This window comes from Nelusetta ayraudi, unplaced genomic scaffold (genome assembly GCF_046127955.1).
Source record: "Nelusetta ayraudi isolate G7.1 ecotype Tasmania unplaced genomic scaffold, CSIRO-AGI_Nayr_v1 ptg000022l, whole genome shotgun sequence".
Classification (NCBI taxonomy): Eukaryota; Metazoa; Chordata; class Actinopteri; order Tetraodontiformes; family Monacanthidae; genus Nelusetta; species Nelusetta ayraudi.
Genome location: NW_027466072.1, coordinates 5,169,196 through 5,194,544, shown reverse-complemented (window position 1 = coordinate 5,194,544; position 25,349 = coordinate 5,169,196). Strand labels below are relative to the sequence as shown.

General features: G+C 46.8%; 1 protein-coding gene across 2 annotated transcripts; it reads left to right on the top strand.

Annotated features, from left to right (window-relative positions):
• The first annotated feature begins 915 nt into the window (after nucleotides 1-915).
• Nucleotides 916-24,060, top strand: tesk1b (testis associated actin remodelling kinase 1b). 2 transcript variants are annotated; one of them, XM_076028277.1, is made up of 11 exons: nucleotides 916-1,065; nucleotides 2,101-2,822; nucleotides 13,554-13,675; nucleotides 13,849-13,897; nucleotides 15,286-15,432; nucleotides 16,392-16,474; nucleotides 19,389-19,476; nucleotides 19,814-19,897; nucleotides 20,594-20,680; nucleotides 21,369-21,465; nucleotides 21,918-24,060. In XM_076028277.1, the coding sequence occupies exons 2-11, from the start codon at nucleotides 2,619-2,621 to the stop codon at nucleotides 23,096-23,098; spliced, it is 2,142 nt and encodes a 713-aa protein (XP_075884392.1). In that variant the 5' UTR covers nucleotides 916-1,065; nucleotides 2,101-2,618; the 3' UTR covers nucleotides 23,099-24,060. The 2 variants fall into 2 exon arrangements, with proteins under 2 accessions (XP_075884392.1, XP_075884391.1); XM_076028276.1 differs by having other exon boundaries at nucleotides 917-1,065; nucleotides 21,915-24,060.
• The last annotated feature ends 1,289 nt before the right edge of the window (nucleotides 24,061-25,349 follow it).

The window sequence follows — 25,349 nt, the reverse complement described above, 5'->3', positions numbered from 1 at the left end:
CTGTTAATGTCCATAACTGAGTCAGTGTGGCCAGAGCCGCCACTCAGCTTAACCTCATCCCTATGAAGCGCTTCTAGGTTGTGTTTTTGACATTCGTTTTTAACTTATTTCAAAACTTGAAATGATTACGTATTCTATTTTGTCTCTGTTGTGTCTGCGGTCGCTTTGCTGCCTTTTCCAACAATGGTCAAAGTTTTTTCATCCACTTCCTCTTTCATAACATTGTGAAACGTGTGTTTTTTTTTGTATTTATATTGCTGACAATTTCACTTATGATCCGTGAACCATGAATCTAAATTCTTCATCTGGACGCTACACGTAAATGTTTGTTTCTGAATAAGCATGCATTATTTGGGGAATCTGTACCTGTAAACGTTGTTCATGGATGCAGGTACTGCGGAATTCTAATGCATACCGGAATTGCCTAAACAAAGAGGAGATGCACGACCCCTGAGGAGGTCCAAAACAACAGCAGCAACAACAACAACAACAACAACAACAACAACAACAACAACAACAACCAACGACCAGAATAAAAGTCAATCTCATAATGTATGACTTGTCTTTACCCGAATGACATCTGACCTTCTGAGACGGAAAAAAAACACTATTCACCACCCCCCCCCCAAAAAAAATGCAAATTATTTTGGGAGAATTTGATTATATCTGTCAGAGCACATTTCCAGGTGAGAGCCGTGCCAGTAAAATGCACATCCACAGGTGCATTTTTGTGCAGTGATCATGCGTGGACCCGCCCTGACTTGCCGTCTGCCAATAAAGAACAGCAAAAGTCGCCGCTTCCCTTCCTACATGCGAACCCAAGCAAGCAGGCAGGCAGGGCGACCAGGCAGCAGGCAGGCAGGCAGGCGGGCCAGCAGAGAGAGGGAGAGGGAGAGGGGGGTGCAGGCGCTGCAAGCGACACCTGCGTGCACGTCTCTCGCCGCGCAGAAGATGATTATTCCCACAAAGTGAGTCCTCGGTTACCGGTGGCCACCGCTGATCTCGGTGGCGGAGGACCCATGTGGAGGAGGAGGAGGTGGTGGCTGCTCTTCTACAGGAGAACAGGTACAAGTTGCAGCTGCAGTAGCTGCAGCAGCGGCGGCGGCGGCAGCGGCGGCGGCTTCGCGCTCGGCGCAGCTGTGCGTCAGCGCTTTTTTGAAACGCGAGGCTAATATTTAGTGCATAACACCGCGTGCGTGTGGAACGTGGAGGTTTGTGTATCCGGAGAGGACCTGAGACCGTGACAGACGAGCTCATGGCTCTCAGCTCGGGGGGACATCCATTATTTAGCAGCAGCAGCAGCAGCAGCAGCAGCGTCCAGAGGGAGATCCGCGAGACGCAGCTCCCTCCCCGGGGAGGAGGCGGAGGGTGGTGGTGGGGGGGTCCACGGGACGAGTTTCATTTTTATAATCAGCAATTGTGAACGCTGTCCAGGTGATGAGATCAGTGCGAGGGGAAAAAAAGAGAAAAGACTGGGGAAAGAAGTGAAGAGCGGGTGCCCGTGTGCGTGCTCGCGTGTGCAAAGTGCAGGACTTCACAATTGAGAGGCGCTATCTGGTGCTGCATTCACGGCTCTTATCGCCGGCGAACAGATAACTTGAGCCGCGTTTACGACGAGCACACCGCGCGGTTTGTTGTCCTAGTTGATGGCATTATTGTGTCATCACGAGCAGATTGAGCCAGATTGTCTTCTGGGTGATGTAGATTAAACGTGGGGGGGGGGAGAGAGGGGCGGTTTCAATGGTGTGATCGCGTCTAATGCCCCCTCACTCCCCCGAAAAGCGTTGTGAAGCGTCACGGCAGAAAATGTATTGGAAATAAACTGTGCAGAAGGCGTGAACGTCACATCAGTTCCTGGAGCTGAACAGACGATGGAAGTTTATGTAGTGGCGGTCGGATCGATCGCATCAGATGTCGCAGCACTCTACGTGTGCGTGTGTGTGGTGTGTGTGTGTTTTCCGTGTGTGTGTGTGTGTGTGTGTGTGTGTGTGTGTGTGTGTGTGTGTGTGTGTTTTCCGTGTGTGTGTGTGTGTGTTTTCCGCGCGCGCGCGCGTGCCGCCCCGCCCCCCTCTTCACTCTCACTCTGCGCTCTCTTCATAGGCTGCGGCGCCAGCGAGGCATCCCTGCGCACTGGCACGCCGCGACACCATTGGTCGGCAGCGAGAGGGGAGTGCCGGCCTTCTTCCACTGCAGGAGCAGCAGCAGAGTTTTAAGGAAGCCGAGATCCGGAGACGCCGCCGCTGCCGCCGAGGACGGCAGGAGCGGCTGCATCCCTGCGCACTTTCAGAGGGAGCTGCGGCCAAAAGTGCGCAGCGACTCTGCAGGATGCAACCCCGTCGCTGCTGCCGCCGCCGCTACTGTGTAGCGTGTTAGAGGAACCTGTGCGGGAATCTCTCACAAGGATACAGGCCCAAGCCAAGCAGCTGCGACACTCTGTTCCTCCCACATCTCTGCGCGCCGTGGCCCTGAAGCGGACATGGGGGACCGTCAACACTAGCCGGGCTGGATTTGCAACTACGGCGCACAACCCGAGTCCTCCCGCGCCCCCTCCTCCTGCGTCTCCCCCTCCTCCTGCTCCCCCTCCTCCTCACTCCCCCTCTCCTCCCGCGGCGTCCGAGATGGAGACGCAGGCGCAGAGGCGAGAGTCGGAGGAGCCGGAGCAGCGAGGAGACGCGGAGCCGCCCCTGCACAGCGTCCACGGGACCAACCGGACCAGACCGTCCTCGTACCGGGCCCTGCGCAGCGCCGTGTCCAGCCTGGCGCGCCTGGATGACTTCAGCCGAGAGAAGATCGGTTCGGGCTTCTTCTCCGAGGTGTTCAAGGTGAGACAGAGAATTAGTGTCTGTATGTCTGTCTGTCTGAGTTGACTTGAGGTTTATTTATTAAGATTATCACACATGCATTTGTGAACATTTTGCCAGCTTATTGGTCCACAGCCATCAGCTCAAGGCAGCACCCCAGCACCCCACCCTCCCTCCACTTGATTAGGTTGTTTGACATCAGCTCAACTTGACCCACTGCCAACCCTCTTCATCCTACACCTCGGACGCACCGTAATTACAGGAAGCAGTTGGTTGTTCTAGTTTTTTTTTTTTTTTTTTTGCTCCTATGAGACTGGTTGAAACTCACACCTGCTGGCCTCCTTTAAACGGCCCTCCTTTCTGGACACGTGTGAGCGCCGACCCACACTCTGTGCCTGAGATGGACTCTCGTGTGTGTGTGTGTGTGTGTGTGTGTGTGTGTGTGTGTGTGTGTGTGTGTGTGTGTGTGTGTGTTTTAAGTGTAAGTGGATCCGGTCAGGACGGGCGGATCGGTCACACGTGGAGGTAACGCAACACTCTGCGTTACCTGTTGTGAACGGGCCGCCCTCATCCTCCCCCTCGCTCATCATCACGCTCGCTCCCCCCCCCTTTTTTTTGCGTTTAACGCTAAAGGGCCGCACACAGCCCCAGTGTGCGGCGTCCACAATTGTAGCGGGTAGCCAGAAGATGCTCTTTATCCCAACAGTTTTAGTTTTTCTTGTTTTACGAGACAAAAGTTATGTCGTTTATTGTTCGGAATGCCTAAAGCATCATCAGGATGAAAGGGCTCCGCATACCTTGTTGCGACTGCCCCAGGGCTACAGAGTTGTAGCTTGTAATTATTTTTTATCACCTTTTTTTCCTTATGTCCAAGAATAGGAAAGATGCCCTTTTCCTCAGAGGGCTTCTTAAAACGTTCCTGTTTTTGTCTCTCAGTCAGCACACAAATTCCAAAATGACATGTTGGAACTTGTAAATATTTCAGTTTCCTCTCTTGGTGAAATGAATTATTTTCACTTCTCAAAAAAGTCACTGCTGATGAAGGCGATTCTGCAGATGTGAGTGGCTGAGCTGGTGTAGGGAGGCAGCATCAGACTGGTTAGAACAGTCTGCAGACTTGTTGAGTGTTGAGCTTCTCTCTGATCCGGGATGCATGTCGAGGCGAATTGAATAATTTGACATTACGGAGCCCCGCTGCGGTTTATTTGCAAGGGGTTTTTGATGTAGTAAGATCATTTAGCAAGTTATCATGTAAAAACAACCTTTGTATACGCAGGCAACAGTTGTCAAACTAAACTTAATGGGGAAAATAACTCTATTAAAAATGCTTTTGTGGGTTGGTTTTGAGAAGGCAAAACAATGCAGAATAGTTTTTGTTTTGCGATGCTGTAATTTAAGGATTTGCAGCCTCGTTGACTCACTCTAGTGGAAGTTGTTTGGATCAAATTTCAACGACAGATGTCATCTTGTACAATGGGATGTGCGACAGACAGACAGACTCGCTGTGTTTTCTACATGCTGGTCTTGTCAGGTTGTTCAACATCGGCCTCATCTCCCCCAGCCACAAGAAACACCTGCAAGTTAAAGTGAACAATAAGGCTGTTGGTATAACAGGAGACGAGGAGGTGCTGCCAACACCCAGAGGGGTGTGTGTGTGTGTGTGTGTGTGTGTGTGTGTGTGTGTGTTTACCTTCTGACATGTTTTTTTTTTTAAAAAAACACCCAGGTGTTCTGGATCCGTCTGGGTTTTCAGGGTTTCATGAAGCAGTGCTTGTAAGAACTCTACACAATAGCAGGAGTGTAGGGGGCTGACGACAAGCGTGCGTTGAGACCAACACCAGGTGGATGGATTTTCCATTTTCCATCAACGCTGGGAATGTTTTGGCCTCGGAAGCCATTTTCAATGTAAACGGCTTTGTGGCGGCGAGTTTATGTTGTGCTGCGCTTGTTCCTCTGACAGTTGGGTCGGCAGATTAGAAATCTATCAGCGGTTATGGTGTCATCACGTCAGCTTGAACTCAGAACACAGATCCTCTCCACCGCCCCCTCCAAAAAAAGGGGAACTTGTTATGTCTGCGCAGCATCACAGATGTACTTCCGAGGAAGCCTTGGATTTATTGTGCTTAACTAGGAGATCAACAATTATTTCAGCTGTTTTTGTTCTGTGTGTCCTGGGAGTGCTGCAGCTGACAGGAGGATATCTTCATGTTTGTGTTGAAACGTGAAGAATGGTAGGGTTTAGTTGCTGGAAACTGACTCATACCTTCTCATTTGTGTCTTAAATTAGCGAATATTAAAAATGCATGTAGACTTTCTGCACCATTGCTGCATTTTTGGTCCTTTGGTGAATGAGGATAATTTCCTGCTCCTTCTGCCGGTCCCTCAGCTCTTCCCTTTGAATCACTAATGAGCATGCAAATGCCAGTGTTGACGGCTCCCTGGATCAACCCGCCCTCTGAAATGTCACAACTGCTCAAATGAGAACTGCATACAACAAACTGCAAACATTAGTGAACAATAAAACGCGGTGCTCGTGGATCAATCGTTCACCAGCGATCTTTCTTTAAGTTCTCAGTGGTGCTAATGTTGTTAGCAACTAGGGAGCTCCTTCTTCTTTAAACACGCCATGCTTCAGGTGTTCTTCTCCTTCTGCATTCAGGGAGTAAACTTGTGGCACCACACCAGGCCTGGCATAGGTACGACATCGTTTTCAGGCGTTTCCAGCGTATCCGTGTAAATGGGATTCTTTTTTTTGAACACGGCTTCGTGTAAACACAGTTTTTTTTTTCAAGAGCGTTTTCGAAAATGTGCAGTTTCAAAAAAATCTGTCTCCGTGTAAACGGCCCCTTAGAGTTCTGTTGAGGTATCCTTGTGGAGGCCCAACTTTGTTCCGCTTTGTTGATAAAAATCTGGCGGCCAGTTAAATATACAAGTGGATGTCTTGCATTCATCTTCAAACGCTGGGGCCGCTGGGGCTGAATCTGTGCTTGCATGTGTGCTTTGGTGGAGCCATTGTTCACTCCTCCCTAAGGGTAAAAATACAAAAAATGGAACTCGTGTTGAGGCAACTCCTTCAAGTGCTGTTTCTCCTCTTCCTTTCAATAGTATCCAATTCACAAAAGTGTCTTCACATAATTGATTTATTATACTATCATGTTTCGTGAAGATGACCGCAAGGCGACTTCAAGACAAGTTGAAGAGCGTTCTGCTCTGTGTTTCCGTGTTCACGTCATGTCATCCTGAGGTCGTCTGATAACAGATCAGTTTGCTGGTTCAGACCTGATCCGGAAAGGCGCTTTTTATTTTTTATTTTTTCCCGCTTTTCTGCATTCTGCATATTTCTGTTTGTTTTCTTGGGAAAGCAAAAAGCAAATATTGCTCCTTTGTGCCAATGCAAACTTGAACAGTCTCGGGCTTGTGATTAATTCTACTGCGCACAAAAGTTTCCTGCTCGACGGATTTCATAATTCCGCAGGTTTTCTGGCAATTTCTCGGCCCCCTGAAATGTTTTGTGGCTTAGAAATCCTGATCGCTTTTGGTATTTGAGAGGTCAAACCTCGAGCAGCAAGGCCACAAGCTCAAACATGCCAGTTGGACAATAGTTGTTCTTAGAGCGCAACTCTCTGTGGTCGTCTCCCTCCAGTCTTCACCGTGCACCTGGTGGGTGTGCGAACGAGTGTCATAAGCTACTTCACAAATACAACAAGCTATTAAAAAGTAAAAAAAGTAAAAACTGCCTGTTGTCATATGCAGTGGACGTTAAAACAGACATTTAAATCAATTGGTTTAAATCCTGTCATGAAACTTTCTTAATGTAAAGAACGGACAAACTGGCAGCCATCGTAATGACTGCGTGACGAGTGTTGGGACAAAGGGACACATGGGATATTATAAAAATCCCATCAGTAGCTGGTTAAGTGTGTGTATGTGTGTGTCAGCTGCTTGTGACAGGGCTACAGCGCGGAGACAAAGGGCCGCCACACATCACTGTGGTAACTGCATGTGTTGTATGTACCTGCTATTCAACCGGTGCCAGCAGCTGCTATCAAAGGCCGATCATCAGTCGGTAATACATCAAAACAGAGTGCAAAATTTCCCAGGCCTTTGAATGTGTCCTTTTTGTTATTTTGTGTCATGTACGTGAAGGCTGCGCAAAACAACTTCCATTCAACCTTATTCTTTATATTTATTTCTTATATACATTTAACGAGTTACGAGAAGTAATTTTTTTAAATGCCTTGATTTCCTTTCCGTAAACATTTTCAGTTGTTTATGTTGATGCAAGTCTGATTGATTGATGAATGATCTGATCTGGATGTGAGCGTTCTTTCGTCTGACAGGCTGAGTTTCAGTCAAAACAGCCCAGGGAGAAATGCAATAAACTCAATAATAAAGCCATTAATCACTTCCCCTTGGGCAAAATCTCTTCTTTAGCAGAAGACGTGATCACGTCCTTATCTGGAATCTTCAGTTCTGGGGTTGTTTGGCAGCCCAGCTCTTCTTCTGATGTTGGACCTTTTGTTTGTCAGCGCGATGTGGATACCATCAGCTGGAAAAAACTCAGCAATACAAAAAGACGTGTGTGTGTTTGTGTGTGTGTGTGCGCGTGTGTGCGCGTGTGTGTGCGTGTGTGTGTGTGTGTGCTTTGCCAGTGGGAGACGGTCTTGGTATGGAGGAGCCAGTACAGACTTGATCAGCGGCAGCTTAGTGAAGCACTTGTGCCTCATTATCCCTCACCCACCCTCCAGGCCCCAGTCGGGACCTGCTCCTCCTCCGACACTCACAAGTATCTCGCCTTTTTGTTTTTGCTCGGCGCAGCCACACAAAGGCAACAGTTTGTGCCTGATAGGCCTGTCGTCTCTCGCCTCAGACGCATTTCCAACTGGGCCAGAGAGAGCCTGTTGGGCAAGAGTTGCACAACAATTTGAAATTCTCCCTCCTTTCACGTGTGTTTGCTGATTTTATTTGCGTGCAGCTTTTATTTATTTTTTGTTTAATATACACATACACACTCACATACACACGTATATAGAATGTATCAGGGAGGTCTGTGTGTGTTTATATCTGGGCACAATGAGTGTTTCCTCCAGTCCACATCTTGGCAGGGCGGTCGTGGGGAGCTCAACCTGAAGGAAGGCCGCTCCCCGGTGTGTGTGTGTGTGTGTGTGTGTGTGTGTGTGTGTGTGTGTGTGTGTGTGTGTGTGTGTGTGTGTGTGTGTGTGTGTGTGTGTGTGTGTGTGTGTGTGTGTGTGTGTGACCACCACCCTAAACTACAACCTCTGGCTTTAAAACAACTGCTTTCAATGGGTAAAACTGCTCACCGTGTGTGACATTCAACGTGTAAGACTGGAGTTAAAGCAGACTTTCAGACGTACTTCTCATCCTCCCTTCACGACACGATGCCTACTAACCTACATTTCCCATGATGCATCTAGACAGGACATGCCCCCTGGTTCTTCCTGTTTAGCTGTAGCTTTACATAGAGGCATCTGTTGCTCAGGAAGCTGTGAATCTCAAGCTGTTTGAGTCAAAACAACTGGATGACACCAACGCACGATGGTCTTATACTGTTACTTTGTTTTGTCTCAGGAATGGAATGTGTGTGTGTGTGTTTGTCGTACAGTAATCGGAGACGCACACAGTCCATTGTGGCGACTGGCTCTGGCATCGAACCAAGAATTGTGGGATTTGTTGTTCTGGTGAACACGGAAAGAGCTTTATTTTTATTCAGAATGTCCCTTTAAAAAAAAAAAAAAAAAGGCAACAGAATCTACTCGCAGGCTCTTGGAAAACATGAAAGCCTGACTTCACAGTCTGAGTAACGGAGTGGAAATCCTCCTTATGAGTTAAAACAAACCTGCAAACCCACATCCTGCAAAAGAACAAAAGAAGAAGAACGGCTTCTTCTCTAAAAAGTCTCAAAAACTCTGACCTTAAAGTTTCTAAAGTTTTGGAATGTTTCATAGAAAATGAAGCTGCGAAACATGTTGGCTACAGACTCTGTGAAGATCATTCACAGCATAGCATTCATAGCATTCCATGGTAGCACCACGGCTATACGCAAGCACCTTTCAAACCCCCTTTAAAAACAAATAACGTCCAGGATAGATATTTCGTAGATATTTTTGAAATGACATCAGCCTATGATGCATTTTTTCGCACGTTGGTAAATCATGAAACAAGCTAGCTTAGCGAACGATAGTTCAAGTTGGGTAAATGCTTCTTTACGGCAGTAATTAGTGAATTACAGCCCCTGTCAATACTAGCGTCTATACTGAATTGTAACACTCTTTCACTTTTCACTTATCAACTGTGTTATTTAGGGCATATTAATTCAATATTTAAGTTGTAAGAAATCTCTTTAAGATATTTAGCTGTGATAAACATTAGATATGACCCTTAAATCGGGAATGAATATACGGATGACGTTTTATGTAACAGATAAATACTTTGTGTGTCATTATTTTGATATATTTGACATTATCAGAGTGCAACAGTATAACAAAGGTGTGAAGAAAAAGTAATCGAGAGAGAAGTCGACAACAAAAATAATCGGTAATTGCAGCCCTAGTGGAAACCCTCCTGGGTCGTGTCGTTCTGTGTTCGGAGGTCCGTGTGCCGGTTTGCCTGAGCACCTGGTGCTGCGTGCCTCCTGCATCAGGTTGTGTTTCTGAGCACGACCACACGCAGCTACGACGGCGGCCAGCCTCCCCCGCTGCTCGCTGGCTAGCTGACTGGCTGGCAGGCTCGCTCGCCCGCTCGTCTCGGTGGCCCGGCCGCCCACCGCTCCGCCGCTCATGTGAACGCTTTGCACCGTAACTGAGTGCAGAGCCTCGGGCTGCAGATTAACTCCTGGGTCGTTTCAGAGGAGAAGCTAATTTTCTTGATCTCCCCCTGTGCACACTGTGCACATGCAGGCCGAGGGGACTTGATCTCCCTCGGGGCTTTCACAGTCCCTTCCCTCGGTCCCTTCACAGTTCACACTGAAGCTCACAGCAGCCTTGTGAAATAGACCCGAGCTGCTCTTTGCGCGTCTTGAAAAGGGTTATATTCAAATTTCAAGGAACAAATTTGTCCTCCTTTCTGTTTTTTTTATGGAGGGGAGGCTTAAAATCAAACCGTGAGACTAGTCATGACATGACGTGGTGCCCTGCTGGGGGGAGATGTTCACCACATCCACAAGGGACAACAAGCCCGTAAAGATGACCCACAGTGCAGAGGCAAAGTCATTCAGCCGTGTGTGTGTGTGTGTGTGTGTGTGTGTGTGTGTGTGTGTGTGTGTGTGTGTGTGTGTGTGTGTGTGTGTGTGTGTGTGTGAGATTTCGTCTGTAGTTTTCTCTGCTCCCTGATGATCAGGCTCGGGACTGATATTCAGAAATATTGTGATATTTTCTGTCAAATGCACTATTTTTTCCACAATGTCGATCAGCAATGGTTACAGCATCTTCTGGCTTTTAATTTTACAAAGGAAAATGTATGCAATCAGCTTGAGAATCACTGCTGCAATGCACTCATGCAGAATGCTGCTGCTCATCGACTTAGAATTGATTGTTTTTCAAGCTCTGGGTGGAACTGGCCTCACTTTATCTGGACAAGAGTTCACGTGAGCAAAACTGGGTTTTTGTGGTCAGCCGACTTTTTACTTGAGGTGCTGAGCTCAAGGTGCAAATGTTGTGGTGACTTGGGGCTTTTTCTGTTCCCTGCTAAGCTGGAACAAGCTTCTTCCTGATATATTTTCTACGGCTGACTTTTGGTGTTTTTTTTTTACATCCATGGTAAACATTCATTCAAAACTGCTGTGACATTTTCGTTCTATGTACTTTTATACTGATTTTTTTTTTTCATTTTGAATTTTAACTCAATAGTCTAATTTATATTGTAAGTTCTTGCAAAAATAATTAGGAGTTAATTCAAAAGTCCTAACCTCTTTTCCATGATGATTTGCTGGGAAAACACTCTTCCACTCCAAACTCTAAATAATGAATTTATTTTTTGGCCTTATTTTGAAACCTGGTAATCTATTAAGAACTCCAAGCATTTATAAACGGCCGGTTGGGTTGTCATTTCATTGGCGTTGCTGCTGCAATCATCCTCTTGAGGTCTGACCCCATGTGTGGACCCTGCGTGTGCCACCCCATGACACATCCTCAAATCACGGCTGTGCATCAGTCTCGCTGCCGCATCAGCACCGCTGGCTAACTGCCGACGTTGCTGCACATGAGTGATGTGTGTGACCTTTTCTCTGTTTTACAGTTGCAATGCTTCATAAGGCTGGGGCATTGCTGAGAGGGGAGTCTTTTCGGGTGTGCCCTTGTCTAGTGTTGTAGTACTCGAGAGTTTTCTTGGTCTCGAGACCACTTTTTAAGGGTCTTGTCTCGTCTCGGACTTTGCGGCATTTTGTCTCAGTCTTGTCTCGGTCTCAGACTGGGCGGACTTGGAATTTTTGATCAAGACCTACCAAAATTCAGCCACCACTGCCATAACCGATAATGACAGAAATGCAAGCTTTTGTTTCACTGATTCATCCCTAGAGCCATGCAGAACTTTGAGGTCTTTCACTACCACCACGAGTGAGATGAGCGTACTTTGGTTTTGAGCTTAGACATTCAAGGTTTCCCCGCATTTATGACCTTGGTCTTGTCTCAATCTTGTACTCTCTTATCTCGTCTCAGTTGGTGCCGTCTTGACTACAACGCTAGTCAGTGTAGATGACCAGGAAGGAAGGCAGCAAGGACGCCCACTCGCACCCCAGTGGTTTAAACGCGCACCTGAGAAAATTCAGTGGCGAGCAGTTGGGCCGGCAGGCAGGCAGGCGGGCGAGTGTGCGAGTGGGCAGCCTGTGCACCATGATGATGATGAGCGAGAAGTTGTTTATGTGCCGGGACAAAGCGGTCGGGGTGAGCGAGTGACCGCTGCTGCATCAGCAGTTGTCCTGCGCCTGTACTGTAACCAGCGAGCATGAGTCAGTGTTTGTGTGCTCGACCTCGACCAGGGCTTGTTGCACTCACTTGTTACTAAGTTTCCTCATAACAGCTGGAAAGGCACTGGATTATTTTGAATTTATGTTTTTCTTGTGACAGCCATACAGGAAAATGTATAAATCACTGGAAATCATTTATACTATCACAATGAGAGAAAGTGTGTGTGTGTGTGTGTGTGTGTGTGTGTGTGTGTGTGTGTGTGTGTGTGTGTGTGTGTGTGTGTGTGTGTGTGTGTGTGTGTGTGTGTGTGTGTGTGTGTGCTGAGGAGAGGAAGAGACGAGCACTTCCTCCACACTCCCATTTTGAAACTCTGCTTCCTCTCTGCAGAGTGAAGCGGCCACCGTGCAACAATGTGTGTAATCTACACAGGTGCATCCGCACGGATGGTGCAGGTGCAAGGTGCAGCACTTTCCACTGTTGGCGTGGAGGGGCGAGTTTAACACAGCAGAGATCACCTCTCATTGACTGGCTGTGACGTCGACGAGGGCGGCTGCGTGTGTGCGTGTGTGTGTGCACGCGCGTGCATGTGTGGGAGTATTAATAGCATTACTCGCTGCACTCCAGCACTTTAATGGGCTCGCCGCTCTGATCCTGGCTTCAGACGTTGCCTCCACGCTCCTCCAAGCCCTCCTCCTCCCCCTCCTGCTCCTCCGCCTCCTCCTCGCTGTCTTTCGTTACACACTCGAGTCGTCAATGATGACACAACCTCACCGCACCATCTTTTCTTTACCATTAACTCGAGGGAAGCTGGGTCGGCAGCCAGAGCTTCAAGTCCGGCATTTGGTCTGAATCAATGTTCCTGTGATGAGCAGCTGCAGCGTGAATGTTGAAATTGAATTGAAACGGTGTATAACAGAACAACCTTGAGCATTTGATCATCGATAGAAAATAGATGTCAGTGGCATGTCAACGTTCAGAATTTCGAGGTGTGTGTGTGTGTGTGTGTGTGTGTGTGTGTGTGTGTGTGTGTGTGTGTGTGTGTGTGTGTGTGTGTGTGTGTGTGTGTGTGTGTGTGTTTTTAAATAAAGGTGTATTTTTTTCAAATGTATCTGTATCAAGTGTACAGAACCGACGGCTCTGCGGTAAATTCACACACCGCAGACTCACAACGGTTCATCCTTTCGCTGTGTCCGAGTGCTCGCATTTCCATAAAGTGCAACGACAGATTGATCAAATGTGAGTCAAGATCAATGCGTTTGCTTCGCTGGTCTAAAAATGAACTGAGCTGCCATTTGAAGAGCCGCTAGGACTACAACTATAAAAGCATCATTTTCAGTCCCTCCATCATCGTTCTCTCCATTTCTGCTCTGCAAGTCGCGAGATGGCGTTTTCCCGTCGCAGGGACACACGGGGCGTCGCTGTCACTGGGCCGGGCGACACCGCTCGCACGTAGCAAAAACACCTCAGAGTTCTGTCAGTGGCGCGGCACGTCAAACGATCACGCTGCCGCCTCCTCTCACACGCCACTCTGTCACAAGTCCAAGAAGTTGGCAAACAGATCTGCACTTACAAGTGGCCCGAGGCAGGACGAGCGCATCCCGCCACCGTTATTACCATTCCAGACTGCAAGAGCAGCTGAAAAATACTGCAGGAACTCAAACTGACCTGCTCAAGTATTTTCCTGGGCGGAATCGTGACTCAGCACTCTCAGACTTGTGTGTTTTGAGCATGCAGACCTCCTCACTCAGGCGAACTGCAAAGTGTTCTTTTTAAATAATGCATCTAGTTAAGATCCCATCTTTTCTTTTTCCTCTTCCCTTTTTTTTTTTAGGTGCAACACCGAGTGTCAGGGCAGGTCATGGCTCTGAAGATGAACATCCTGGCCAGCAACAGAGCCAACATGCTCAGGGAGGTCCAGCTCATGAACCGACTATCGCACCCCAACATACTCAGGCAAGGAAAAAACGGAATCTTCTAGCACACCTTGCCTTCATGTCGTCTCGTGGCCGATTAGGAAAGCACGTTTTGTGTGTGTGTGTTCGTGGTTGATGTTGCAATAAGCGGCTTTGTGGGTCTGTTTAAGTGATTCTGTTTTCACGTGTGTGTTTTGCTGTGTTGCCTCGCAGGTTTATAGGAGTGTGTGTCCACGAGGGGCAGCTTCACGCTCTGACAGAGGTAAGACGCTGATGAAGGACATTTAAAGTGTATACAGAATTCACCATGTTTCTCAATGTATGTCCCATAGTGTTGACTATTAGAAAATTAATAGTTTCTGACTTTTTAATCAGAATTTAAGTATTTATTAGTTCTTAAATTCAGATTTTTTTTTTCCCGCTGCTATTTCTGCACCTGAAACGGCAAAGTGTTCCCTCTTGATCTTTGAGAATTCTCCTAGAATTGAATCATCGGTTGTGGCGATCTTTGACCAGCCCGTGACATTTCACCCGTTTCTTACATGCGGTGGGTTTTTACCTGCCGTCACCCCGGCAACTGAGCCGCTCAGAAAATAAAGGTCAGAGGATAAGAGGGGATTTGGTGCTCTGTTGTGTGCACCAAGTTGTGTTTAAGTGACGCGTCTTTATGTTTTTCTGCCGGTTAAGAAGGTCAGTGGGTGAGGGGAGGAGCGCAGGGGATTAAAAAGAAATGTTTGTGAAAATAAAAGAGCTGAGGGCCGCTGAGGGGTTCCATGGTGACATTGAACACATGCGTTGCTCTTCGGGGCCGTTTACACAGAGAACCGCACATTTTCGAAAAAACTCTTGAAAGAAAAAGTGTTTACCTTCTTCCTGACTGAAAACAATGTAGTACCTATGTCAGGCCTGGTATGGCGCCACAAGTTTACTCCCTGAATGCGGAAGAACAACACCTGAAGCACGTAATGTTTAAAGAAGCAGGAGCTAGCTCATAACATTAGTACCACATATCACAGAAAGAAAGGTAAAAAGACGGTGTGGATAAACAACAGAGTTGAACTTCTGCTTCGAGTTATTTTAGAACCTAAAGCCTTACAAGGTCCATGTTAGGATTGACTAGGAGTCATTTAGGGTTCCTGGCTCAATATTCTAGTCCGCCGACCCAAAAGAAAATCAATAAAAAGTAATCCACGAGTACCGTGTGTTACTGTTCATTATTGTTTGCGGTTTGTTTTAGTGGAGGTTAATGGGAGACTGCAGGAGTGAGCAGCACAAGTGGTCGTCTGCACCTCACGGCCGCTCAGTTTGCAGGGCGGAGGAGGGGTTTTGAGTTGTGACATCAGCATTTCCAAAAAAGAGCGGTTTCGGCGTTTAGACGAATACGGGCAAGGCACCGTTTTCAAGCTTATCCACCCTGAGGAGCGGTTTCGAAAAAGCATGGTTTCAGTGAAAACGCCGGCCTCGTGTAAACACAAGGCCGAACCAACTAAATATTTGTGCGTTTTCAGAGAAACCCGTCTTCGTGTAAACGGGGCCAAGTCGCATGAAAATGGCAAATGAAAAGAGTGGAAGTGAGAAGCATCCACAAAGTTCACAGATTTCTACAGGTTGCAACCACTCACTTGTCTGTCTGTCTGTCTGTCTGTCTAGTACATCAATGGTGGGAACCTGGAGCAGCTGTTGGGCAGTGACGTGTACCTGTCATGGTGTGTACGGATCAGCCTGGCCCTGGACATCGCCCGTGGACTGCAGTACCTGCACAGCAAGGGTTTCTTCCACAGGGACCTCACCTCCAAGGTGATGACACACACACACACACACACACACACACACACAGCAAACTGCGTCTTCTTCGCACCTCAACGTTCTGCCCGAAACGTGGAGCACATGATGTTGTTTGTTTGTTGAGATGCCGGAGTCTTTTTACTGCAAATATTTGTGGATGTTTTACTTTATATTCAGAAGCTCTAGAGGCGTGTCGCAGATCCTGCAACTCTACAAACAAACGGATTAAATGGAAAACTGCGATGCCTTTATTTTTTTTGTTTGGCCTGATTCTCTAAAAGGTCCAGTGTGTAAAATTTTTAGGGAAGTCAGTATTGAAGGAAGCCCACCTGACGCTGTGTTAATTTTTTTGAGCACTGTCAGGTGGGCTTCATTAAAAAATGTCGGTGCAAGATGACAGCTAAGAGCCTTATTGCTCTATATATATGTACCGGTATATTTTATTACATATGGGAACCAGTCTAAGAGTAGGAAAACCAAATTACTCTTATAGTGCTGCAAATATACACTTTTATTAATGTATTTATGGGCAGTATGTTAAGCTTTTACCAATATAAAAATCATAAAACAAGCCAAATTTTAAACACTGGACCTAGAATTTATATTTTTGGGTGTACAATTGCGAAATGTTGAGGACCTAGTAAAGGAAAATGGGCGCAGCCAATGGCCCCACACCACACCTCCCCTCCATGGGTTTTAATGGTGTCGCTACCTCAGTACCAGTCTTGCCAGAGCTCATCAAATGTACACATTAGAAGCTGTAAAGGTTAAAAGGCCAGAAACAAAGGTAAATGGTTCACTCCTCCTGTTGCATAATCTTCTGTAGATCAAGAGTGGCCTCATGTCCTGCAATAAGTCACATCTGCTGTGCTTTTGTTTGGTTTTAAATTAATGAGTCATTTATCTGTGGTACCTATTGGATGTGAAGACATACTCGCAACTGAATTGAATGTGTCCTGGCTTGACTGCAGAACTGCCTGGTGCGCTGGGAGGGCAGCGTGTGCTCAGCCATCGTTGGAGACTTTGGTCTTGCAGAAAAAATCCCTGATTACAGGTGAGTCCCAAACTGTCCATTCACCCAACTTCTATCAGCTATATGGTGATTAGATAAGTCGCTTTCTTCATTATGTTTTTCCCCCACATTTTATCTGTTCTGCCTTATCCCAGGAATTGTTTGTCCCACTTCAGTGACTTTTTCTGCAAATTTTCCATCTCTCAACACTGCATAATATGAGAATGCTGAGTGCAACACGGCTCGTCTAAACCGCAAATTCCCTTTATGGGAAACGACATTTGTGTTGTCGGGTGTCATCGGCCGTCGGCTCGTTGCGATTCCTCATCAGCAGGTTCCAATTTGCAGTGACATTTAAGTGGCACTTTTTTTTATTTTGAATCAGTCGCCATAAATGTGGCAGAGCAATTGCAGGGGGAAGAGAAGAACTGAGGTCATGAACAATAAGGTCAAGGGTCATAAAAAATAATGAAGTGGGGAAGCTTAATGGAATTACTCACAGTCGTCTACACAGTTGTTGCCCTTAACATCTGTGCCCACACGGGTGACATACAGTATGCGGTGACTGATGAGCTCGGTCATGTGATGCAACAGGACTCGGTGTGAAAACAATGAAGCTGGAAAAACAGAAGTTTCTCCGACGAAGCTTTAAAATGCAAAACGTGGCTGCAGGAAATGTTTTTTTTTCTACAATTATTTGCTGCGCTGTTTTTTGGACTGTTTTTTTTACATGAGGTATCAGAAAGTATTTGTCTTTGTGAGGGTAAATTCTTCCCACATTATCAATAAGCTTTCTAAGGCTGGTCATGTGCTGGCAGTGTGAGGGAGACCCCTGCTGCAGGAGGTCCTGCGGTGGGACGGTAAAGGCAGCAGCTCTTCCTGACACCAGACGGCGGCCTCTCTCACCCCGAGTGCCCTTGTGTGTTTTGAGAGTGCAGCGCGTGCACGTTTCCGCTTGCTCTGCTGCTGCCCTGTCACCTTTCTCATGTGTGTTTATACAAGCGCATGTGTCACTGTCAGGGAGGGGGCGGGGCGGCAGGAAACTCTGTGCTCAATATGAAACATTTGAAAAGAAAAAAACTTTGGAGGAGCAGTGACAAAATGCAATAAAATTTAAAAAATAAATATACTCTGGATATGCAGGTCTTCTGTATGTGTGTGTGTGTTTTGTGCATACTAGCACTTTATCAATGTGAATGTGTGTGTGCGTGTGTTTGCTCCGGATACTTCCAATAGCAGCAGAGTTTCCTGCAGTTTTGAAAAGCGTGTTTGCTCTGATATTTGACTCAAACAGCACCGCCGCATCCTGCAGCGGGGACCATGTTGACAAGCCCGCTCTCGAACCCTGGCATGTATGCATGTACGCGTGTGTGCGTGTTTGCATTGGCACAAATGCCCTCCCACTTGGGGGGAGGGAAGGAGAGGAGTCAAAGAGCGTTTAGGCAAAGACCTCCAAATAAGGTCAAACTATTCCAGTCCTGCCGCCTGCTTTTTCTTCCTTTGCTCTTTCTAGATCTCTGCTGCCCTCCGGCTCATTGAGGAGTCCTGTAATCTCCCGACATACTTTGCGCTTGTCACAAACCTTCTGTGCCCCCCCCCCCAGCCCCCGAACTCCCCGAGTTTCCTTCTTCGTTCTCTGTTTACACATTTGAAGTTGTGTTGACGTGGGGAGCCGCGTTGTCTCCTCCCCGCCGTTAACTTCTGCACTGTCACAGGCCCCGGCAGCAGATGGAAATAGCACAAAGAGGAAGTATCTGCCTCACACTGTGTGTGTGTTTGTGTATTGGAGCACGTTGCCTCTGCACACTTGCGCGCTCCTTCCTGTTTTTTTTTTTTTTGTTGCTAAATTGCACAACCATATTTCCACATAACTGAAACAATATTGTGGTTTCTTAGAAACTGGATGAGAGCGGAAGGTTTCACCCTGTAAAACCCCTTTTGACTGCACTCTGCATGAATGAAATGGAGCGTGAACCCCGTTAACCTGACGGTTCTTGTCCGGCCTTCAGTCCGTCATCAGTGGCTTCATCAGTTTGTCATAGAATCGACCAAAATATGCTTCTTCTTTTTTTAGTTACTTTTTCAAATATGTACACCACCAGTCAAAGGTATGGCCACATACTGCTGACTTGATGATTTTTCTTTCATTTTCATGACTATGTACATTATAGATTGTCACTCAAGGCATCAAAACTTTGAATCAACACATATGGAATATGAATTAAAGAAAAAAATCTGTGAAATAACTCAAACAAGTTTTATATTTTAGATGATCTAGAATAGCCACCCTTCATATAAAATATATCTTAACATTTTTTTCTTTTGCCACATTAATCTACATATCTTGGTCATATATTTGAGTTCTTCAGTATGAATCTACAGTGTAGAAAATAATAAAGATAAAGAAGAAACAGGTGTGTCCAAACTTTTGACTGGTAGTGTAAATCTCTAGTAAATCTCTAATCTGGCCTTATTTTGTTCATTTCCACATTTAATACGATATAAGCTAATTGCCAACAATGAACAAGGTTTGTTTGGTCAAGGAACTCCTGGGCAAAGAACGCCCCCCACCCCCACCGCTACCTGCTCCATCCACAGCTCTCCTAGCGCCACCTATCAGGGAAGATGGCCACTAGCGCTCATGCAGCGGCGCTTCGGCCACAAAAAAATGTCTACATGGGTAGGAAGGTAGTAGAAAGGCAGCAAAAATCTGAATGGCTTGCTTCAGTGCAGTAACACAGAAGAAGCCCACCAAGAAATGCGTTTGTTGTCATTTTTAGTGCATTGTTTCTTTGTTGCAGCATGTGTGACATGCAGGATTTTACAAGTTTTACAGTTTACAACATGCAAATTTATGATCTTTTTCACAAGCCAACAAAATAGTGTATGTGTTTAGCTAAACACACAATACACACAAGCCTTTACTTTTCTATTTTCTGCCCTCTTCACCCTGCAGCAAGGACGAGCAGGAGGGTCTGTCGATCGTTGGCTCTCCCTACTGGATGGCCCCAGAGATGCTCAGAGGAGAGGTGTATAATGAGAAGGTACTGACGGATGCCTCAGCCGCTCAGCTCAAAGTCCATGAAGGGTGTAATGAAAGCCCCTCAAATAAACCACTGCAGGGAACCACTTAAATATTAACTTGGGTTGTGTCACGCAGGAATGTAGTTATGTAACAAACTGTTTATAGTTTTTGGATTGTTGTGCAATACAAATCTACTTTCATACATTATAAAAATGATGTGTGTGTGTGTTTATGTATGTGTGTATATTTATTTAGATATATATGTATATATATCTCACAAGAAATGAGAACATGTTCTGTCCCTCTCATCCCTGTTTGTGTGTCTGTTCAGTTTTAAACTTGTTCTTCCCCTGCAGGTCGACGTGTTTGCGTTTGGGATCGTCCTTTGTGAGATCATAGCGAGGATACAGGCCGACCCCGACATCCTGCCGCGTACAGAGGTACCGACGACGTCGCCTTTCGTCACGTCAGAAATCCCCTTATCGTCACTTGCTCATCAGTGGCTGTTTGATTAGATCGATGATGTGCTGGAGCTCAGAAACGAAGGCAAAAAAACTTTGCTGCTCTTGTGTCAACGCCAGTTGCATATTGGCTAAAATAAAGAACGGAGCGCGGGCCAAAATTCCTGTAAAGGTCTCTTTGTCATTTACTTATAGGTATTTATTTAATAATGTAGGAGGGTTTTTGATGATAAAAAATATTTTCATGTGGTCATTCGGTGATCGTGACTGTAGGTTTGCTTTAAAGGACGACTGACTTCAGTAATCTGTTTCGGTTGTATTCTGGCTCCTTTTGAAGAGCAAAACATAAATGTGTTTTTTGCAACTGTGTTTGTACCAGGGATGCTTATTACCTCATTAAAGAAGATGCTTATTTGCAGTAAAATTTACCTGTGTACTAATAACTACTGCAAAAACCAAAGCATTGACTGTAAAATCTGTCAGTACATGTTGTTGAGCCCCTCTCGGCTCCATATGCCCACTTACATATTACTGTGCACCCGTGGTTTGTAGCTTGACACTGTGTTTATGTCAGATTAAAAGCCTCTTTTTAAGGAAGCATTTATAACGCTGGTGGCCTTGTCATAAAAAGAGACAAAAATGACCCAGGGGCTTTTTCTCTGTGTTTTTGTGCAGAACTTTGGTCTGGATGTGCAGACCTTCCAGCACATGGTCGGGGACTGTCCACCTGACTTCCTGGAAATGGCTGTTTCATGTTGCACAGTAAGATGTTTTACACGTCAATTCTCATTTTTTTTGTGCTTGTTTTCTCCGTGTAGGAAATACATATGTCCTCAAACAACCTGGCTCTTATTCAAATGCGTTTTAGATGCAGGACAAACTATGACGACTACCGGAGGAAGTCCTTGAGAGGCTGAAGTTGGCCTTTGTTGTTTGTCAGACGCACTTAAAAATAAAGAAACTGAGCTCAATATATGTAGAATAAAAATGTATTAAAGGAAAGGAACAACTTAATTATAATGTGTCCAAAAATAGGAAAAAAGTCAGAGGTAGGGATGCACAGCCGCCAACAAAAAATACGGTGACCCACAACTCGCCCTTTGCAGTTACAAAGATGATCAGTACAGGTGAAAAGGTGACTATAATAATTAGTAGTCCCCAGCCATTTCTCCGAGCCAACTATCCTGTGATTGTGCAAATTATACTAATAGTATGAAAAATCCACAACCAAAATGAACCAAATAAACCATGAGAATAATTGTGTCAAAACTTTGTTGAGTTATATCTATCGGTCATATAAAATGAGCCATTTATGGCTCCTACATAAATGATTAACAAAAGATCGGAAATTGAGAAATGCAAAAAAGCTACAAGTAATCACTGCCAAAGGAATGAAATGGAAATTGTGCTTGAACGGCTCCCCCCCCCCCCCCCCACTCTGTCCTGCCAGCTGAACGTAAAGGTCCGTCCATCTTTCTCCCAAATCGTGGTGGAGCTGCAGAAGAATCAGGTGCTGAGGAAACGGAAGGAAGAGTCGCCAGTGAAAGGTGAGCCGTCAAACTGAAAATGGCAAAAACGTCCCAAAACCATCTTCAACCTGCTTCAGTAGCTGCGTTTGCGCTGCCCCTAGAATTGCGCAAAACCTTAATATCTCAAAAATGGCGAAAAGGTTTTTAGCCTCTCATGAGGTGGTTTTTCAGACGTATCGATAAAGAGCTATATCGCAAAAGTGTCATGGAAACACTTTTTTCATATTTACGCATCACCGGACGTTACATACGGGGTCACATGACCAGTTCACTTCAAGTGAACATGGTGCATTATATTGGACGGAGGAGAATCGGAATTGGAATCAGAGGAGGATATTTTTTTACCTGCAAATTGCAATTGTACTTTGTCAAAATTTTAGAAATATGGCTTTTATTTTGCGAAAAAAAACTGTCATGGAAACGCAGCTAATGTGTTACTTTGTTTCTCCTTTCCTTTGTAAAAAAAAAAGCGATTTGTCCGGCGGTGGATTCCCTGCGGCGGCGCTCGCTGGGCCTCCTGTCCGACCCTCGACTCTCCCGCAGCAAGTCGGACATGCTCCGCCCCTCAGACACGCCCCCCAGCGTCAGCCTGGCCCCACCCACTCGCGTCAACCCCTTCACGCGGAGGGAGGACCTCAAAGGCGGCAAGATCAAGCTGTTCGACACGCCCAGCAAGTCGGTCATCTCGCTGACCTTCACCCTGCCGCCGCCGCCCGACTGCGACTCTGACTCGGACTCGGAGGGTCCGGCGGTCCGGAGGCACCGGCGCTGCCACTCGCTGCCCTGCACCCCACCGCCCAACCTCACCTCGGCACCGAGCACCGTCCTGGATGAGTTGGACCTCCCTTGCGAGGTGGACTCGGCGGACTTGGTGGACTCGGTGGACGTGAGCTGTGCTAGCGAGATGCAGAGGCTGCTGGGGGAGGAGAGGCTGAGCGGGGAGGGGGGAGACTCAGGCCTCCCCGCCTCCCTGGAGCCCCTGTCACTGGAGCTGCTGAGCCAGGAGACGGAGGAGGAGGAGCAGGAGGAAGAGTCTATGGACTGCGCCAGCTCTCCAGAGACCCAGAACAGCAGCTCGTCGCCCTGCTCCAGCCTCCCCACGCCCCCCTCTCACTTCTCCACGCCCCTCCCTCCCCCCATCAGCCGGGGCTCGGCCGTCTCCAACGGGCCGCCCTGCCTCCCGCCTCTCTCACACGCCACCGCCACCGCCGACAACAACAACGTGGTGGCGAGCCGACCCCTGGCTTGGAGCGCCACCTCCTCCTCCACCACCACGCCGACCACCACCAACAACAACGGCTACGGCTCGGTCCCCGCCGACCCAGCCGGCTCGTCCCCGTTCAGCTCGAGCAGCGGCTACTCGCTAGAGCCGCAGCAGCAGCAGGAGGAGGTGGAGGTGGAGGTGGAGGTGGTGTCCTGCCCCGGTTGCTGCCTCGCCGGCCTGCGCTTCCCCTCCATCTGCTTGCGAGCGCCGCCCCGCAGGAACCCTTACAAAAACCTGAACGGGGACCATGTGGCGTCGCGCGGTCTGCTCTGCCCGGGACCCAAGAGCCTCCCGCCGTCCCCGACCCAAACACCACCAGCAGCAGCAGCAGCAGGGGGCGCCGGTGGCACGGAGCCAGGACTCTCCCTGCCGGCCGCCCAGACGTAAAAACCTCTCCTTCACACCAAATATACAACTGAGGAAAAGACACGTGGAAGCTCTGCACCAAAAGCTCCTTGTTGGAAATTGGAAAGTCGGCGATCCTCAAGAAATTTCTTTTGCACAGATTAAACTCAGCAATACTCTGCTCCTCTTTCCAACACGCACACGTCTGTGTGCAGCACAACCTCTGGGCGTCCACGCCGGTTTACTGAGACACACTCCAGAATGACTGGAATTCTGGGTCCAAAAAAAAGAAGATGGGGGGGGGGTTGTGTGTTTTTTTTTCTGGTGATTTGTTGCATGTCGCCCTCTGCTGGGCTGAGGGTGGCACGACTGTCTCAATGTCTTAAATGTGGGCAGCATTCGGAACTGTTCAGCATGTTCTCATGGCAGTTGCTATCGGGTTGAACTTGTACATTTGCAAATATTAAAGATTCCTATGACTGATGGATGATGGTGATAATGACGATGATGACGATGATGTTAAGAATGTTAGTATTATTATTATTATTATTATTATTATTATTATTATTAATATTATATCTGCTGCGGTTGATTTTCAATGTTTGGTGCTGTTTCCTGATGAACAGGCTGTTTTGCTTTGATGTCTTAATTATCAAGGGTGTGTGTGTGTGTGTGTGTGTGTGTGTGTGTGTGTGTGTGTGTGTGTGTGTGTGTGTGTGTGTGTGTGTGTGTGTGTGTGTGTGTGTGTGTGTGTGTGTGTGAGAGAGATTGTAGGCAGTACACTGTATATTGTTTTATTTGTTCTGTTGTTTTTTTCGCCCTGTTGCTGATCTCTGTCGGCCCTTTTTTCGGCTGATAAGCACTTCAACTGTATTACTGCTAAAAACAGAACTTTACTGATGTCATATTATTACTTTTGGAAATGAACGGTCAAAGACCTGCTTAAGAGATGTACACATTCTTCTTTGAGAGTTGGCATTTAATAAAAAGGATGCAATAAAGGACACCTTTCTGCCTTTTTCTCTGTTACCACATTTTAAGCGACTTTTCCTCTGGCGGGACGAAGTGGCTTTAATTTTCCCCGTCATTTTCTGCTCCAATGAACGGCCAAACGTTTGATCTCTTTGTTTGTCCAAACAAGTTCATCTTCTGCCTCATTTTGTCCGTCTCTCTAACTTCTCATCCTCCTCCTAAGCAGATTATTCCGCCTGTTCTCTCTCTTACAAAATCACCAGCCTTCAATTAAGTGCTCATCTCTCCACCCCTCCCACGCTTCCCGCTGCCTCCAGTCCGCAGCCTTGGCCGCAGGTTATTCCATCTCCTCCTTCGGCTGCTGAAACACGGTCCATCACTCTCCAGGGGCTTTTTCCAGGCTGCAATGAACAACCTGGATCGCTTGGGGATTTGCGTTGTCCTCAACCTGCTGATGAACGGTGAGCTCTCTACAGATCCGCAGGTTTGGTGACCTCCGATGAGGCTTCCTGCCCCCCAGTGAGCCAGTGTCCTCGCACCAGGCCTGCGCTTGTGTGAGGGACAGTTGTGACAGTCAGACTTAACCAGTCAGTGAGCGAGCGAGCGAGCGGTGTGAGTGATTCTATTTTGGTGAAGGTGTTTCGTGTGAACTTCCCAGGGTCGACTGCGCTCGTCTGCTACACAGCAGTAGAGTCGATGGATTTAGGTTGCCTCCTGCGGTGGGATTGTCCTGACGCCAGTCCTAATACCACCTACACTGTACAGACGAAGACGCAGGGGTAAGCCCTCCTGTCTGGCCGACTGGCTAGAGTGACTTCCCCCCCTCCCCAATGGTTGTAATCAAATAGAATGTGCTGCCAGAAAAGATTTTTGTTTGTTTTACATTTGCATCAACATGTATTCTAGTTGTGGGCATATTGAAGGTTTTCCTAATTTTACAGGTTCATAATTTTTTTCTTCATTAGTTTAAGATCTAATGTATACATGATATAACTTATACACTACTTAAATGATTCTGTATTTTAACTCATTTGATCAAATGTGGACAAGAAAATAATTGAAAATTTGTCGTGAGTGTGTGAGTTTGTGCATGCTAGTCTTTCTACACCAAGTGGCATTAAAAAGGGTGTCAAGTACACAGATAGAATTTCTTTAATAGACAAAGCAATAATTGAGAAAACACTTGGTTTACCAGTCACATATTCTCAATTTAATATACTTTTAACATGAATAATTTAGATTAAATATAGAAGAGAAAAATCGTCCAAAAAAAGTCAACACAGAAGATTGTAACAATGATCCATTTGTTCCCATTTTCTAC

Bases quoted from the DNA above. Each gene is read 5' to 3' on its own strand.
- tesk1b (XM_076028276.1), top strand. From the start codon at position 2,619: ATGGAGACGCAGGCGCAGAGGCGAGAGTCGGAGGAGCCGGAGCAGCGA. The intron at 13,676-13,848 runs GCAAGGAAAAAA...GTTGCCTCGCAG, and splicing joins TCGCACCCCAACATACTCAG to GTTTATAGGAGTGTGTGTCC. The intron at 15,433-16,391 runs GTGATGACACAC...GCTTGACTGCAG, and splicing joins ACAGGGACCTCACCTCCAAG to AACTGCCTGGTGCGCTGGGA.